Source organism: Camelus dromedarius, chromosome X (assembly GCF_036321535.1).
Source record: "Camelus dromedarius isolate mCamDro1 chromosome X, mCamDro1.pat, whole genome shotgun sequence".
NCBI lineage: Eukaryota > Metazoa > Chordata > Mammalia > Artiodactyla > Camelidae > Camelus > Camelus dromedarius.
Genome location: NC_087472.1, coordinates 90,388,081 through 90,406,441, shown reverse-complemented (window position 1 = coordinate 90,406,441; position 18,361 = coordinate 90,388,081). Strand labels below are relative to the sequence as shown.

The window sequence follows — 18,361 nt, the reverse complement described above, 5'->3', positions numbered from 1 at the left end:
TTAAAAATCCTTTGAGTGACTACTACTTAAATTAAAGATCACAAGTTGTAAAGCATATGCCTCATTCTAGTGCTTGGCATGTTTTTTCCAAAAAAAAAAAAAAAAAAAAAAAGCTCCTTAGATTTTGTCATTTAAGTAAGACCCTTAATGACTTATGACTTACCAACTGATTTGCTTTAGTTGGTTTCAAGGTATATGCTAGTGACAACACTGATAATGGCACAATACTTTAAACCCCATACACGATTACTGAATAATTTGGTCATTTGCCTATTAATGTCCATTCAGGTAAGTGTAGTTATGAATTGCTTTTGCTAGCCACATAATGGGAGTTAAATTTTTCTTTTATCCAATTCTTATTTTGCTCTATGAGTCCCATGAATGCAACGAAATACAGTTTACCACATCAAAATCAGTGCAAGGGGAAAGGCTGTTTATAGGATAACTGCGATACATCTTATTTGGAAATATCCTTGAAGATCACCTCTGAAAGCTTAACTGACATAGGATGAGGTGGCACATCTAAGGAAGATGAATGCCACTCAGCATGACCATGCTTCCGAGTTTGATCTATGCTCATTTCTTGGTGTAAATGAAATTGTTGGATTTAATTTAAAAAATTTTATAGTGATTACTTAGAAATCACTATCTCCCCAAAGCAACTTTCTCAAGTTGAGCTCAACTCTTCCACTTCCCTGCGGTAATGACAGAAAACGTGGTCAGACGTTACTGCTTCTCCCCACGTCTCTTAGAGACTATTACGCATGTCACTCATGCACTTTCCTTCTTCAGTAAACGTTAGCAGAAAAAAAATAATGTGTGGGTAAAATGTATTTTTTCCTTTTCCCTCTCCTATTTACAACACTTGTACCATTATATATCTACTTTCCAGGACTAAGTTTAATCAGTTTATCACTAAGCAGTTTGAGTTCTTGGAGAAAAAATGACATTCTTTATAGGTAAAGTTGTAGTTCATCATATATACACTGTAAAAAGCGACTGTTTTTGATAGACACATACACTTGTGATTTTTCATTTGAAAATATCATAATTTTCCCCACTTGATCATGTCTTTCCTGGAGCATATTTTTTTAAGTACCTCTTAAAACTTGCAACGTGTGACATAATTATTTTGATCTTCATGAAAAAATGATGTGATAAAAATAAAAGTACTCATATAGCCTGGGTGTTAGAACTAATAAAATTGCCTATTTGTTTTGTGAGTGGAATTTACACTCAAACAATAATAGTACAAAGAAAATATATAATAGTAATTCTATAAAGGACACATTTAAAAAATCTTGGTTACCAATCCAGTGCAAGTAAATATAGAATTCTATAGATTTCTTCATAAAATTGTAACAGTATTGAGAATTCTTCCAATATATGTTGGAAGGAATAAAAGATGATATTAATAGAACATTGTATTTCTTCTGAGAGAAAGAGATTATTATTATTCTTTCCTAGCATATGGATTCAACAACATACATGCAAGGGGAGTTTCATTCAGCATCCCCAACACCTATTGCTGTACCTGGAAAAGAGTGAGCACTTAATTTCTACCAAAGCAATTAGTCATAAAATGAAAAATACATGTCAATATCAGTCGTTTCACCTTGGATACTTTCATTCTGTAGTAATCATACTAGTGTACATCTGTCACTATTTGAGTGTGATTTTTTTTCTTTCAAAGTTAGAATCACAAGGCTCTACCAGATAACCCATTTCAAAAGCAAAATTTGGCAAAAGTTTGCAATACAGATGAAGAAAATGGAGGGAAACTTGCTTTACCAAAAAGAATGGCAAAGATTTGCTTAGAAGCCCGCTTGGAGCCAGTCACATTAATGATGCTAACAAATGTAGAAAAGAGTTAAATGAACTATTTGTATGTATGTATGTATGCATGTGCTAGACAGAACTACTTAGAAGTATTAAAAAGTGACAAATCACCCCACATGAGAAAGTTCTCAAGGAATTAGAGAACCTAACATCATGTAAATGATGCTTCAATGTAAACGTAAGGAAAAGAGAAAGACTTCTTTTTCTTCACATACACAAATGTCTGTGTCAGAATCGTCACTGAGGTTTTGAGCTTGCTAAAGTCATAGACTCTCTGTGTCTCAGTACTTTTATGTAAGTTATAAAATATTTTGATATTGAAATTGGCAACACAGATTCGGTTAACTCAGACATGTAAAATGTAACATTCATTTGGAATGTGGGCTAGCAAATTGTAAAGATGTCTGTCTACTTGCTTGTTATTTGACAAGAGACAGTGGAGCTCAGCCTGAGCAAGGCACCATGCCCTTTAATTAAGAGCATGCAGTCAAGAAGGAGTCCCAAGCCTAGGCCTGCCAGGGAATCTGCAAAATCCTGCGAGAACTTCGCTTCAGCTCAGGTTCTCCAGGTACTTTACTGAACAGCCCTGGCTTCTCAGAGTAGCCTGGGTCTATCCAACAGGAATGGTTGCCAAGTGAGATGGATTGGCCAATTAGCCATGCTGCATGAGCATTATATGGAGGGCTGATTCATACACTAAGTGCTTGGCTGGGCTTCCAGAAGTGTCTGTCTGCCAGGATAAATTTTTCTGTCACCAGCAGCAACCTAACAATTAAGCTAAATGTAATCATTAGCAGGTTGTGGATTATATGTTTTGTGTGTGGGGAAAAAAACTATGAGTTATTCCCACATTATTAAAATGTTGATGCAGATAGAGTATCAAGGAGGGTTAATGGAGATTGTTTCAGGAAAAAAGGATATTAGCAGATCTCAGTAATATTAATAGATTCTATTGTTTATTGCCATCTGCTAAAATAGAGACTTTTTTTTTTTTTACTAAAGGGATCCAAGATTACTTCTGTGACTTCTAAATGATTTACCCTCCATTCTCATCATGGAAAGTCTCAGGAAAACAAAGACTCAGTATGAGTTAAATATGCTGCGCCAGAGAGTCGATCTCTCTCTTTTCTGATGTCATTGTCATTGTAGTTGTCTTTCTCTTCTCTCTCAGATCGCTCTCCCTCGTCAGTCTGTCTGTCTGTCTACCTATATCAACCTATCCATCCATCCATCCATGAATATGTCCCTAAATTTCTAAAAGAACATGAGAATAGTAGTCCCAAGGGAATAATAGAAAACACATCTGAGTAGAGTCAAGGGTAGAATAACATAACTTCCCTTGATTAGTACACAGATTTATATGTTTATGCCCAATGAAGAGTTGAGCTAATGGCACTTGAGAATACTGTTTAGGTAACACCTAGTGAAATGATCTCCATGCAGTAGCCTGGGCTAGATGCAATGCTATGTATCTTACAAATGCTTACTGAGTACTCAATATTGAACCAGTTACTATAGTGTCCTGTAAGATTCTCCTAGAGAAATCAGTTCCACGGTCAAAGTTATTGAACGTATGCATACTATGTAGACTAGCCTTTACACACACATTCCCAAACACACGTACTTTGTCTATTCACAATGCACACACTGTAATAAAAAGACTGATTGATTCTACAGAAATCTGACTTAACTTGATATTGCCTAAACTATTTTTGACCATAGAACCTTTCTTCAGTTAACACTTATTAAAATACAATGGAACTAGTTCAGACAGAACCCCATTTGGGGACAAAAAAATGGAAGAAAAGTATAGGAGAGAGATCAGGGTGCTAAAATCATGTGTCCACCTGATGCTTGAAATTATTACACCAATGCATTACCCAACCTGTTCTTAAATATGTCTACAGGCTTAAAGTCAGCCTGTTCCACTTTTGGACAACTTGATCACAAAATCCCTCTCTCTGATAAGCTGAAATATAAGTTCTCAGGACTAGATCACATGCTTGAATTTACCCAGCCTAATATCCCCTTAGCTTTCCTTTTCCATTGCTCTATTGCAGTGAGAGTGGGGGGCTGCAGGAGGAGAGAGATTATTGTTACTAAACCCCCTTTGTTATCTCCCCATTCTGAATGTTTTTGGTTGGTGCAATGCAGCAGTTCTCAAACTTTAATATGCACAGAAGTGACCTGGAGACTAGAAAACTTGTTAAAAGTTTTCTGGGTCACATCCCCAGAGATTTTGATTCAGTAGGTTGGGGTAGGACCCACGCATTTGCCACTTCGGATGACACTGAGATGGTGTACACACCGATGCTCCGCCAAGACCCCAAGCCCTAGCTGGCGGGGAATATTGGCTGCAAACAGCTCACAGCTGCCTCGCTCACTGGAAATTTCCCTCAGCTGTAGGTAACTGTTTTATTCAAGGTTGCCCTCTCCCAAAGGATGACTGAGAACTAGTAACTGGCTGATACTGGAGTACAAAGTCCCAGCCCTCTTGCCTCAGTTCTGGATGTCTATGAAGGGGCCTACTAATTCCGGACCTCCCCTTTGAATCTGCTCAGGCCTCAGGTTCACTGCCTTCTCCCTCCACCCAGTCCTACCTCTCTCACACCCTTACACGTACATCCCATGGCAACACTCGCCGACAAACGTCCTGCGCACGACTCCTCATCTCAGGGAGTCTTCTCCCTCTTCCCTGACATCCCAGTCTAAGTCAGTTGGGTTTTGGTTTTTTATATTTTACTTTTCTTTTGAACCAAGCGTAGTGCCTTATACTTCTGTTTCACCTTTCAGTATTCAGCCTACCACCCCAATTTGTTGAAATCTTTTTGGCTCCCGATACTCTTGTTTACTGTCTTTGCTATTTCTCTCTGCTTTGTGTCACTGGCAAATTTGATAAGAGTGCTATCTACGCCTTCATCCAAGTCACTGATGAAAATATTGAAGAGGACAGAGCTGAGATTAGATTACTGCGAAAAGCTGCCAAAACCCCCTTCCAAGCTGATATGTATCCATTAAAAAGCAATGAAGAAAGCACAGGCCTCAGAGATACAGATTTTAGTTTGGAACACCAGCTCTGTCTACGTAGAGGTCAATAGCTAAAAGGAACAAAGCCATTTTAGCATGTCTATGCTAATAGGCCACTCAGGTACAACTTACATATTAAGATTAATAAATCATATCTCACTATCAAAAACCCCACAAAAATCATAAACAATCATGAATTCACGATTATTATTCATTCAACTTGTCTCAGGATGAAATTTGTGTTTGGTCATTTTTATGGAGGGTTTGTTTCATTTAAATATTTTTAAAAAGAGGTTGTGATAAAGTTGATGGTTTAAATAGCTAACTCAATTTCACTAGGTAGATTTAAAATACTTGCAATATAAAAGAAAAACACAACTTCTCAGGAATTGTATGAGGAGCCATAAATCTCTGAAATGTAGGTTAAAATCTCCAAAGGTACAAAGGGCCTTGGATTGGGGCTGTTAGACACTGACTGGACACAGAGCGGTGTGATGAGTACCATATTAGGGATTTGATGAAGCTAACTACAAAGCTTAATATTAGAAAATATTTAAAACACACAACTACTGATTTGAATGGGGAACTTATTTCTCAGCTAATGTGAATAGTTTTCATCTCTTTCAATGAAAACTGATGCTAGGCAGAATGGCCACAGCATAAAACACTGGCTGGAGGCATGAGGATATTGCATTTGTTTCTGGCATTTTAATATCACCATGTACCTCAAGGAAGTCTCCTCCACCCCCATTTTTTCTCTTCAAAAGATAATACCTGTGCATTACCTTCCTAATAAAAATGTAGTAAGGATTTTTAAAATTAAAAAAAAAAAATCTGGAAATGGGTTTGACTTTCAATAAATTGGGAGTAAGTTAAACAAACAGGCAAAATGTATCTTAAAATATGAAAAGGAATGTTACAAATGTTAAGGCTGATTATTTTTAAATTAAAAAAACATTTCTGCAGTAAGTAAATAGCACTTTACAACTGGGGAAAACTGTTGCAAAATATAGAAGAAATGCCCAAACACAGAACGATGGTAGGTAAAATATAAAAACACAAAGCCAAAAAGGTACAATGTGGGCTGAGAAACAAGACAAACAGCTCTGTGGGTCAGAAACGGCACAGAAACACAAGCAGTATGCAGGGTGGAAGGCACGAAGCTGTTGGGCTCTGGGAAGCGGGCAGTGGCTGCCAGGAGTTCAGAATTTGCTAGGCTCAAGAATCTGAAAGTGCTCCACGCGAGACAAAGAACCTGAGCCAGGCTCTTTGCCTCAATTAGCCAGGGATGCTACCGTGCTTCCCAACTGGTGAAAGGGGCTACGAAAAGATGTGCTGTTGATCACCAGCTAGAACTGCTTCAACAAACCCCCTTTGGAGGAGGAAATTGAAAAGATTAAATTCTACAAAACTTATTAATATCTATATGTTCTGCATTTAAAAAGAAATCAGAAAAGCATTTGAATGGTTTATAGAAAGAAAATAAACCCCTCTTATACATTCAATAAAGCCAAAACAGCCCCCAACTAGATGACTATTAGAATTGGAGAGAGAAAATTTTAAATCAAATGATGATTATATCCATCTGTCAAAATAACTCAACTTTTTCCAAATAAACTCCAGCTAATTTATATATTCTATTGACTAAAGACTTTTTTTTTTTGAGAACGATAGTGATGCAAAGACAATGAAAAAAACACGAATATAACTGAAAAGTAAGAGAATGGATGCCGTTGCTAACATTAATAGTTCCATTACACAAAGCAAGGGAATCTTTCTCTCATTTGTTTTAATCTTAGACACCACAATATTAAATTGATGAATGAAGAAAAAGAAAGGTATGTTGGTGTACTGTAACTTCATTAGGAAAGAATTGTAAGTTTTTTTTTTAAATTTTAGTCTTCTCATGGGTAAATTGTATTATAGGTATTTTTAAGCATATATTTTGGTGTGTTGGTGGGGGCCTGGTTTAGGACTATAGGATTGGGTTAAAATGAAAATGGATACTTGGCTACACCACCAGATAATTTTTCACACCAGTAAATCACAGTGATACGATTCCAAATGTCTCCCTTTGCATGAAATCCCTGCAAGCTAGAAGCATTCTACTTGCTTTAAAGGAGATGACATAAAATGAAGCAGGCAGTTGCCGCCTAAATCTTTTAGATCCGAATGGATCACCACACTCCCAGGCCCAGAGCCCCAAGGTTTTGCATTACAGATGTTATATTATCCTGTTGTCAGATGGCGAGAATTCTTATGCTTCATAATCAGTTGGGAAGACTGGGTCTCAGCAGTGTACAAACAGGAGTGCCTTATAACTATATATACAAATCTGTTTTGAAGAACCTAGAGAAACTTCTTCATAACTGCCAAAAGAAGTGTACCTAAAACAGTTGCTAATTGATTGAATTTTTCAATGTACCAAATTCCCTTTAGTCCATAAGATGGACTAGAATGTATATTTTGCATGAGAGGGATTTAAAAAAGCCTACTTTAAGTTGACAGTTGTGAGCTGGTGACTATAGGGTCACTTGTAGCTTTAATATTTATGACTATAACATGCTACAAATATATCCTAAGCAGCCTCCAACTTAAGAGGTTGTAATTTAAACAAACGTTCTGTTAGCATCATATCACATTCTTTACATAGCTTCAAGGGCAGCAGCAAATCTTCATCTTTTAAGTTTCTGGAAATAATCCAAAGCCATTTAGTGCCCAACATCTGATTAACTGCTTCATTCAATTCACAGACAAATATTGAGTGCAATTATTCAGCAAACACAAGGTGTAGCTCTACAATAATATGACAATCTTCTGAAGATCATATGACAGTCCCAGGTGGTTTCAGAAAAGGAATTCCAAAAGTATTTTGAGAAAGGACAGCATTTGTGGACAGAGCATGAGACCCTTTCATAAAGGTCACATACCTATCCCTGCTAAATAAACAAAATGACAAACAAGCAAATATTGTGTTATTATGTGCTTTTCTTCCCTGAAAATAAATCAAGTTTATTTATTTGTTTTTGTCAGAAAAACTGGGGTATGCTTTCGGGACCATATCACCCATGTACATACCATCCATCAGGTCTTAAGAGGAAAAAAAAAAAGAGTTCTGAGAGCAAAGGGAAAAAAAATGATCAATTTTAAGGAAAGTAACTCTGAGGCCAGTGCCAACACCAAGCAAGTGCAGAGACTCAATGGGTGGGAGCCCAGCGAAAAGGCGGTCACAATCTACCAGACACAATATGGAGAGGCTTTAGGATGAGGTGACACCTGAGATGAAAAAAACTATTCTAGAGCAGTTTTTGAACTAGAATTCACAGAATTTAGAAGCCAATTTAATACAGGTATTAGTAGAGAAGAGGGAGGTAGGGAAAGGTAGAAGGTTAATTCTTAGGTTTCCAGTTTTAGAGACAATTAAGTTAAGCAATTAAACTACACTGAAAACACAGAAAATCTATCATTGTTTTAGGGGTACAGAATGCTTTCTATTTCAGGCATTTTGGAGCCCATAGAATGTGCAGATGGAGATGTGTGGTAGGCGGCTGTGAACACAGTTCTGGAGATTAGGAGAAAGACATGAGATGGAAACAAAAACCGAGGAGTCTTAATGGTAGCTGACGTCAACAGACAAAGGTACTTGAAATGTGTCTAGAGAAAGAAGAGAGAATTAAGAATGGAACACAAGATTTAAAGGTTGCATACAGAAAAGAGAGCCTATACTGATGATTGTTACAACTCCCAAATTTGTATCTTGAGTCACTACCATTGCCAGAACTTAAGATTTTATAGCCAGCTATCTACTCCGCATCTCCACCTGGATGCATGATAGACATTTCAAACGGAACACGTCCACACACTACTATATATAACATAATCAAAAAGGACCTACTGTAGAGCACAGGGAGCTATATGTAATATCTTCTAATAACCTGTAATGGAAAAGAATCTGAAAAGGAATAGATAAATACATATAAATATATCACTTTGCTGTATACCTGAAGCACTGTAAATCAACTATAATTCAATAAAAAAAATTTTTTAAAAGTAACATGTCCACGTCTTCTTCCTAAAACATGTTACTTTTAGAGCCTTCCCTATCTCAGTAAATGGATACCCCATCTTCCAGTTTCTCAGGCTAAAAACTCTGTAGTCTTCTTTGATGCCTCTCTCCCATACTTAAATCTAATCCATTATAGTATCTTTTGGGCTCTGTCCTCAAACTATAGTAGAAGTCAATCATTTCTTACTACATTCACCTTTCCTGTTCTGGTCCACATCACAGATCACTTGGCTGAGTTATGACAACAGTTTCCTAATGGTTTCACTGCTTCCCTCTATTCTATAACAGAGAGTCCAGATAAGCCAAAAGATGCCATTCCTCTGCTCAAAACCATCCAATGACTTCCATCACATTCAGAGTAAAAGCACAAGTCCTCAGAGAGGCCCCTAAAGCCCAATGTAATCAGATTCCTCTTATGTCTCTGAATTCCTTGTCTACTACACTCCTGCTTGTTTGACCCCTTCCTGTCACACTGGTCTCCTTTGGGTTCCTCCAACATGCAAGCATAATGCTGCCTCAGGGCATTTCCACTTATTAGAACCCTCTTGGACTGTTTTTCTTCCAATTATCCACATAGCTCACATCCTCAGGTCTTTTAGATTTTGCTTGAACATCACCCTTTCCCTGAGACCTTTCTTAACCACCATATTTATATTTGGGGGGGGGGTAATTAGGTTTGTTTGTTTAATTAATTAATTAATTAATTAAATGAAGGTACTAGGGATCAAACCCAGGACATTGTGTATGCTAAGCACGCACTCTACCACTGAGCTATGCCTTGCCCGCCAATCACTATATTTAAATAGTAGCATTTCTATCACACACTCACTCTTACCCACACACATCCTCAATTGCTTTCCCTCTTTATGTTTCCACGTTGTACTTATCAGGACCTTATACACCATATATTTCACTATTTTATTTGTTAAAGTCTGTTTCCCACCCCTCCTTCCCAGAATGTAAGTAAGCTCCATGAGGGTAGAGATTTTCTCTGCTGTATACCTAGGACCAAGAACTGCGCCTACCTAGCACATACCTAGCACCAAATCATTCAGTGCGTGAGTGAATGAATTTTTGTAATGTTTATGACAGATGACATGTACTGAGCTCTTACTATGTGCCAGGCATTGTGCCAAGCACTTCACACTTATTATACTGCTAGAGAAGTAGGAGAATTGTAAAGTAATATTGTTTTGGAAATCAAGTAAGGGAAAGTTTCAACTAGCAGAGTTGATCAACAGGACCAAGTTTAAAATGAAGTGAAGTAGATGGATAAATAAAGATAAGGCGATTAGCAATTATAAAAATTATTGACACTCTTAATGAGTACTTGTTTTCAGGAAAAGTGGTGGTGCCGGGGAAGCCAGATTGGAGTGGGTCAACGCACAACCAGGAGGTGAGAAATAGAAAACAGTAACATCAATTACTGTTTAAAAAAATTTGACGGCAAGGGGAAACAAGCATAGTTGGATAGAAAAGATGGTATCCTAAAAATGTTCTTTTAAGGTGAAGAAAACTTGACCATGATGGTTGGCTGAAGGGCAGGAACAAGAAGGAAGGAGAAATTAAAGATCCCAGAGAAAGAAAGCAGAAAGGTTACTAAAAAAATACGTCTGTTAGATAATGTGAAAGAGATTCAGTGTTCAGCTAGAGTAGCTCTTTGCTGCACACATTACAGGGCTCAATAGTTTTCCCTTCTTTTCTTCTTTCTTTAAAGTGAAAAAAGAAAAAGGACCTAGAAATAGAGAAGCCAGGAATGACTTACAAGGGCTTCATGGTTGACAAAGATGGAGAACACAGGTGATAATCGTTCAGTTTATCAACTATCAATTGTAATGACTAAAATTAGAAACATCATTAGAGAAAGCAGGGGAATACTGAGATATTAAGGATGGTATATCTGCATGTATGTCCATACATATGCACAGACACATATGCACATGCACACACATACATGCTAAATCCTTCTAAGACCCTAGAGAGATTTTTCAGGCTTCTAGGAGCTTTTGCAAGAAACTTCCATCCATGTTGAATCCTCTTATACTAGAACCAACCCCTCTGCTTGATGAGTTTGCTCCTTGCTGATTGGTGGTTGTAGAAGCCCTCATATAGCTACAGACAGACAATTCAGAGTTAATGCTCATTTCTTGTTTAAAGAGTGATCCTGGAATAGAAATAAGGAAATGAAATCTCATGACAGTGTCATCATAAAGTCATCAGCCAGATGGCAGTCCTTGAAATCTAATCCTTAGAGGCTTCTCACAATAATATGTAATATCACATCTAATATTATCTTATTCACCAATTCATATCTATTCACAGAGATTGAAGGGAAAGAAATGAAGTTGCAGAGGCCCCTATTTCTGGCTTTATATGTTAACGTGGACTCTATACAACATATGATCAAGAAAACAAAATATTCCACTACATGGGTCACAATGATGATCTATGTTCTGATATGAATTGTTAAACTACAGAATTTAGTTGAAAAGCAGCCTTTTCTTTTACCCCTGAATGGTAGATTAATTCCTTTTAGGCGCACATGGCTTAGATTTATCTATATAAAATAGTAATTAAAGGTCCTATCAAAACAGTATAGAATTTGAAGATTCTTCTGACCAATTAATAAACTTAAACTGAACACTAAAATATGAAACAAAATTAGTTTACTTTTGTTTTTGATTATGTCTTGAAACTACATCCTGTCAGTGTACGACAGCAAAGTAAATTTCTTCCAAGTTGTATTTTTATATCTTATTTAATTTTCAACAATTTAAAACTGAAGTAAGGATTTTATTGCCTGAAATAGGTTTCCAAATGCACAAAATTTTTGCATATATTTATCTATACGATTGAAACTTTCAGTGCAGGCAATACATTTGTGTTCAGCGGTAAAACCTGAGCTGTGAGAAATGATGTAATCAGAATGCTTTCAACAGTCTCTCCTACATAAAAAAGGCTTGGTTATAGATATTTTTCAAAGATATGAGATACTTTTTTCTCAAAACCTAAATATCAATAATCTCTCCTATAAAATTACGCTTATAGAATTAACAATAAAAGTGAAAGTATTTATATTCTGTGATAGCTGTAGGTTTTGAGACTTTAAACAACATCTGTAGAACATGGATAAATAGAAGAAATAAGGTAGAAATAAGGAAATAGAATAATGTTAACAACTTTGTAAAGGAAATACTTTCTATTTATAAAATTTGGCAAAAACTCTTTTTGAATACAGTATGTAATTGTTATAAATGTATGTTAAATGCCTCAGGGGAACATAAACAAAGATGATCTAGAGCAGGATGACCAATAAAATTCTCTGTGACGATGGAAATGTGCTATTTTGCACCATCCAATAGGAAAACCACCAGCTACATATGCCTTGAGCACCTGAAAGGTAGCTGATGAGCCGGAGGAAACAAATTTTAAATGTTATTTAATTGTAATAATTTAAATTTAAATAGCCACTTATGGCTCGTGGCTACTCTATTGAACAGCACAAATCTAGAGGAGGAGGAGGATGCTACTTCACTTCTGGGTTTAACTGGGGAAGACATTGGATAAAAAGTCAAAATGCAAAAGATCCCATAGTCTTCTTGTTCTTTATTTATCTAGCATAAGAACTATAAAAATATAAGAGAAGATGTAATCAAGTAAAATATGGTTTTATCTGGCCAGGTGACACTCATCACATACACAGAATGTGAACTTCTCTTGTAAACGTATCATTAGCTAACAGAGAACCGGGCTCCCTTCACACCTTCTCACACTGACCAGAACCACCATCAAGCCCAAATGGCCCACGGTCATTACTATCCTATGTGAGTGCCCTGTACACGAATCCAAGAGCTACATGCCTGTACTCTATTTATTCACAGGAGTGACTGCCTATCTCTCCAAGGGACTTCATGCTGTCCAGCTACAGCATGCCAGCTTATCAATTTCTTCTTTCTATACCCTTTGTGTCAGACATTCTCTGTTGGTTGTCTCAATCCCAATTCCTAGATACTAGAGGTGATTCTGTCACATAGTTCTGGCCCTAAAGTTCCTGGGAAAGCCACGCTCTCCTGACACCAGCACTGCCCCTCGGGCTGCTGCTTCTTCCTGCTGGGATGCACGTGTACTGAGGGAAGTGCCAAGAAGAACAAGGAGACGTCAGGGCTGAAACTGCTGAGCCGTTGAGCCAGTGTCTGCACCTGCCCACCTGTGAACTTCTCATTCAGTGAGACAAGGAGATCTCCATTAGGCCAGCTACTGAACTTGGCTCTTCTGATACTTGAAAGGGAAAGCAATCCTAACAGATACATTTTTTCCTCTCTGTTGAGTTACTGGCATACCAGGACACTTGTAGTTAGTTATTTCTTTGTTTGTTCATTTATCTTTTAATCAGAAATGTTTTGGAGACAGTTACTATGGGCCAAGCTAAGGTAATAGGCAATATGGTGGACAAGTAGCCTATGTGTATACCCTGGAAGAACACACTAGAGACAAAGACCAGCCAACACTTATATACAGTGTAGTAAGATAAACACTATACCAGGGGGCCAAAAGAGTGTGGGCTTTGGGGCCGGTAGTTAGAGAAGGGTTCCTGGAAGAAGCATTTATACCGAGACCTGGATAATAAATAGAACTTAACCAGGCAAAATGGAAGGAATGACACATATATCATGTTGGCAGTTAATAGAGAAGACACAACATAGCTATGAGGAAATGAAAATAGCTCAGTGTTTCTTAACTGTAGGTAGGGAGGGGAGATAGAGGGATAGCAGAAACTTAGGCTGGAGTTTTCAGGAAAGGCCATACCACGCACGACCTTGAAGTCATTTAAAGGAGTGTGGACTGTCTTCAAATAATGGATAAGCCACTAAGGCTTTTAAAACTGGGAGGAGGGTGAGCTACAAGAATGTACTGTGTTTACAAAGATTATCCTGTGTCGTTCTATGCATAGAATGGGTAGGAAGTAGGGAGACTAGAAGGGGGGAAACCAGTTCGGTGAATGATGTAGTCATTCAAGCAAGACACGAGAGTTGAGGAGTACGGAGGAAGAGAAGTAACTGGATTTGAAAGCTATTTAGGAAGTAAACAGCTCTGTGATAGCTTGGCTATTGGGATTGTAGAAGGAAGAGTCAAGCATGAGTTTCCGATTTGGACAACTGAATGGGCTGTGGTAATGTTCACTGGAGAGGGGTCATAGGAAGAGAAGTAGATTGCATTTGGAAAAAGAGGTTGTCAGAGGGCAAAGATGAGCTCAGCTTTGGGCCTACTCAGTTTGAAGTTCCTGGAGGATGTTAAAACGAAATCAGTAAGATATGCAGGTCTGAAAAGCAAAGACCATTCTCAGCTGCAAATGGTATAAATGGGTAGTCATTAGCAGACTGAAACTACACAAGTGGATACATTTCTGTAGAGTATATGTGTGAAAAAACAGAGAACTTTAGAGGCATGAGTCAAAATTAGCTTGGCAAATTGCAGATTCTATACTGGCTAGTGAAAAATGTAATTTGGTTTTTAACATTCTATTTTACTGTACCCATTAGAGAAATAACTATGTACCTTCCTTAAGTGGTAGCTTTTTAGGGACCAAGTCAAAAAATGTAAACTGGAAGCCTTTCCTCTGAAGACTCCAAAGACCTTAAGAAAGTTATCAAAAGAACTGAGAAAGCTGTTTAGAGATTCAAGAAGCATGAAAATGTGGAGAGGGGATTACCAGAAAAAGGGGCATAGAGGGGGTAGAGCTCTCCTGAAGCCCTAGTTTGGCCTCTTCTTGGCTTACATTCCCTAAACTCACCAAATTAATTTCTGATCTTAATTTGTTTTCCCATAGAGGTCTCTCTTTGAGAAGCAAGTATTTCCCACTGAGATTTTCACTATCAACCCTCTGATACCAATCAGTTGCATATGAATGTCTTCCTGAGTCTAATTGGCCTTTGTTTAACTGAACAAACAGATATCAGATTTATCAGATTTGTATTTGGAGTAGACAGTTCAAACCTTGCCACTAAGAGGAGGCAGTCATTTTGAGAATTTTTTTTTTCCCAGCGATCCGTTCACTATTCAAGCTTATCCTCTCTCCACCAGGGTCCTGTTGCTAGGGCTCTAAATATAACTCCCCAACTTCAGGCTGACTCTTTGTTTTCCATGGCCATCTAAACACCCACTGTCTTGAATTCAGAGCTAGAGTTGCTGTCTTCCCCCAGGATGATCAGCTGAAATCCAGTTTCATAGGAGTTTTTAATCTTGAATTTTTAACTCAATTTCAGGATTAACTTGGTATCTCAATTACCATATATTAATATTTCATTATTCCTAACAGTTTTTGCTTAGTTCAAATTTGTTTTTGTTTTGTTTGCTCTTGGTGGTGGCCTTTTCTTCTTAATAAAGGCCACCAACCTGACTTCTTCAGTAATTCCTATCATCTTCTGGAACTCATTTACTTTTCACTGTGGTCGTCCTTATTGTACAGGTACTATTTTTGCCCATGTTTTCTGATAGAACTAAAAATGAGTGCTCAATAATCCCTGATTTACCATAGCATGAACAAGGTAACTCTATGTTATGCAAAGAGAAATCATCATTCAACAAATATTTACCATGCAGCATTATTTACGATAGCCAAGATATGGAAACAACGTAAGTGTCCATCGCTAGATGAATGGATAAAGAAGATGTGATGGAATATTACTTAGCTATAAAAAATGGGAATTTTGCCATTTGTGACAACATGGATGGATCTAGAGGGTATTATGCTAAGAGAAATAAGTAGACAGAGAAAAACAAAACTGTATGATCTCACTTTTATGTGGAATTTAAAGAACAAAATAAAACAAAACAAAAACAGACTCATAGAGAACAAACAGGTGGCTAGCAGAGGGGAGGGAGGGTGAAAGGGTGAAACAGGTGAAGGGAATTAAGAGGTACAAACTTCCATTATAAAATAAATAAGCAATGGGAATGTAATATACAGCATAAGGAATATAGTCAATAATACTGTAATAACTTTGTATGGGGACAAATGATTATTAGACTTACTGTGGTGATCATTTCATAATATATGTAAATGTCAATTACTGTGTAGTATTCTTGCAACTAACATAATATTGTACGTCAGCTATATTTCAATTAAAAAAAATATTAATCAGCTCCCTACTATATCACCTGGTTCAGGATCTCAGGTTGTGTCAAATAAGAAAGATAGTCTCTGTCCTCAGGGAGTTTAGACAAATGTGAAGGACAAACATCAAACAATCTGTTACATAATTCATGTTTTTGTTTATACTTAGGATAAATGCTAGTGAAAGAAAAGCACAAGGGGTGGAGAGAGTGGATATTAAGGAGACGGAACTTAGTTTGAGGAGATGGTGTCTCCAAGAGTTGTTGATTTCCATAGCTACATAATGGGAAATGAAGTTATGAGTCTTGTTACGCTACATGAATCTTCCCACTGGGTGGGTAGAGTGAGATACAATGACGTACCATGGACAGCTATAATTCCATCATGAAGTCCAAAGTGACTTCTTTGTCATATTAAGGATGGGACAGTATGTGCCACGATGGAATAGAACAATGTATCTTTGGATAGAGTTCTCAAAACAGCCTGATAAATGGCTCTTCTAGCTACAAATCAGTCTTCTGTTTTTGTCTAATCGCTTAGTTATGTCACTACCTTTCTGACTGTGGGCAAATCACTTAATTTCACCAGTCTCCAGGCTCCTCATCTATAAAATAAAAGGCCTTAAGCAAGCCTGTGAGTTTAGTTGGCATTTGTCATCTTGGATCCCTGGTTTAGCAGGATTAGGAGAACAAATCTGCATTGTCCACCCAGTGTCACTGCCACATCATTAAGAGTCAGTAACCGCTGTAGAAATAACGGAGTTCATACCTTTTATGAATGCTTGCCCAAGAGGCATTGATGTTCTCTGTTATCATGTGTACTTTTCTGGTATCATCTGCAGAGTAATCCCGGAGAAGTTTCAGTGCCAAGTCATTTGCCACATCTACATTTATCTGCCACTGGCGGAGGTCTTTGGCCAACTGCTAAAGATGCACATGGGAAAGAGAATGAATGTCAGTTTTCTCTGAAATCTCTAGGTGGACTTTCTAAAAAGGCTTCACAAATAGCTTCTGACTCCGCAGGTCAGAACATATCTACATGATTACTTTTAACCTACTGTGTGATTGAGTCAATCATGACAATATAAGCTAACCCACTTTTCATGACAAAACTTTTCGAATGTAGCATCTTGAGCAATAATCAGTAACAGGTGTTTCAATTCAGTAGCAGTTAATTGGAAATAAATGGGGTTTAATTGTTTTTATCATGGGAGAGAGAACAAACTATAAAAATAAGCTCCCCGGTAACTGTTGAGTATGTGACATATACCAAAATTTGAACAGAAATAAAAAAAATCCCATGTATTTCTTTCCCTCTTTATTAACTTGTTGAATTGTTTATGTAATTAGTGCCATCTACTGGCATTCACTAAAGCTGCATACAGAAAATACTGAACATCAGACAGTGCTGTTATAGTTATGAACTTCTTTGAAGGATCAGTTTATTCACAATACTTAAAAACATCCTACTTTAAAATCAGAGTAAGATGTTAAATATAAGAATCTTGCTAAATGAAATGACCTATATTTTCTTCTTTGTTTATCTTTAGGAATTGAGTATTATCAAACCATGTATTTCATCACTTGAAATACGTATCAAATAAAAAATAAACCTAGGATAGGTTTATCTGGAAGCATATTAACCCCAAGTTTCTACTAAACATTTCTTCAAGTACATGGAGGAGGCTTCTAAGCATTATGATCATACTAAATTACTAAGACAGTTATATCAAATCCAACATGGTGGATTAAGTCATTGATAAATGGACAAAGGAATAGTGACAGGCAATTCAAACAAGAAAAATAATAAAGTTTTCATAGAAAAAGAAACAAATCAACTTTCAAACACTGAAAAAATATAGTATTACAATTTGACACCAATTAAGTTAATAAAAAATAAAATCCAAAGCTGAGAAGACTGGCAAAACTAGCAGTCATGTCCTACTGCTGGGAACATATCTATTAGGACAATTTGGCAATAGATATCGAGCAACATATAAATGCTTATTCCCACTGACCCAGAAACCTCACTTTTAGCATTTTGTCCTAATAAAACATTTAAAAGAAAAGAAATACATTATGGGAATAAAGATCTTCATTAACTAGGATAGTAAAAAATGAGAAACAATTTCAATGTTTAATGAGAGGACATTAAAATAATGTAATCCATCAACCCAACAGCCTAATATGCAGTAAATGTGCACAGAAATCCTTAGTAGAAAAACAGAACACAATTTCTATCTACACTGTATTTCCTAAATCTATAATATATTGCCATGAACTGGAAGAGGAGCAGAAAACATGGAAAATAACTGA

General features: G+C 37.0%; 1 protein-coding gene across 9 annotated transcripts in view; it reads right to left on the bottom strand.

Moving 5' to 3' along the window:
* Nucleotides 1–18,361, bottom strand: part of DMD (dystrophin) — a 1,947,932-nt gene that overhangs the window by 462,962 nt on the left and 1,466,609 nt on the right. For all 9 annotated transcript variants that reach the window (XM_064483309.1, XM_031445593.2, XM_064483311.1 and 6 more), the window contains one exon: nt 16,815–16,969. In XM_064483309.1, coding sequence (XP_064339379.1) covers nt 16,815–16,969 — 155 coding nt within the window. The remainder of the gene's footprint in view (nt 1–16,814; nt 16,970–18,361) is intronic.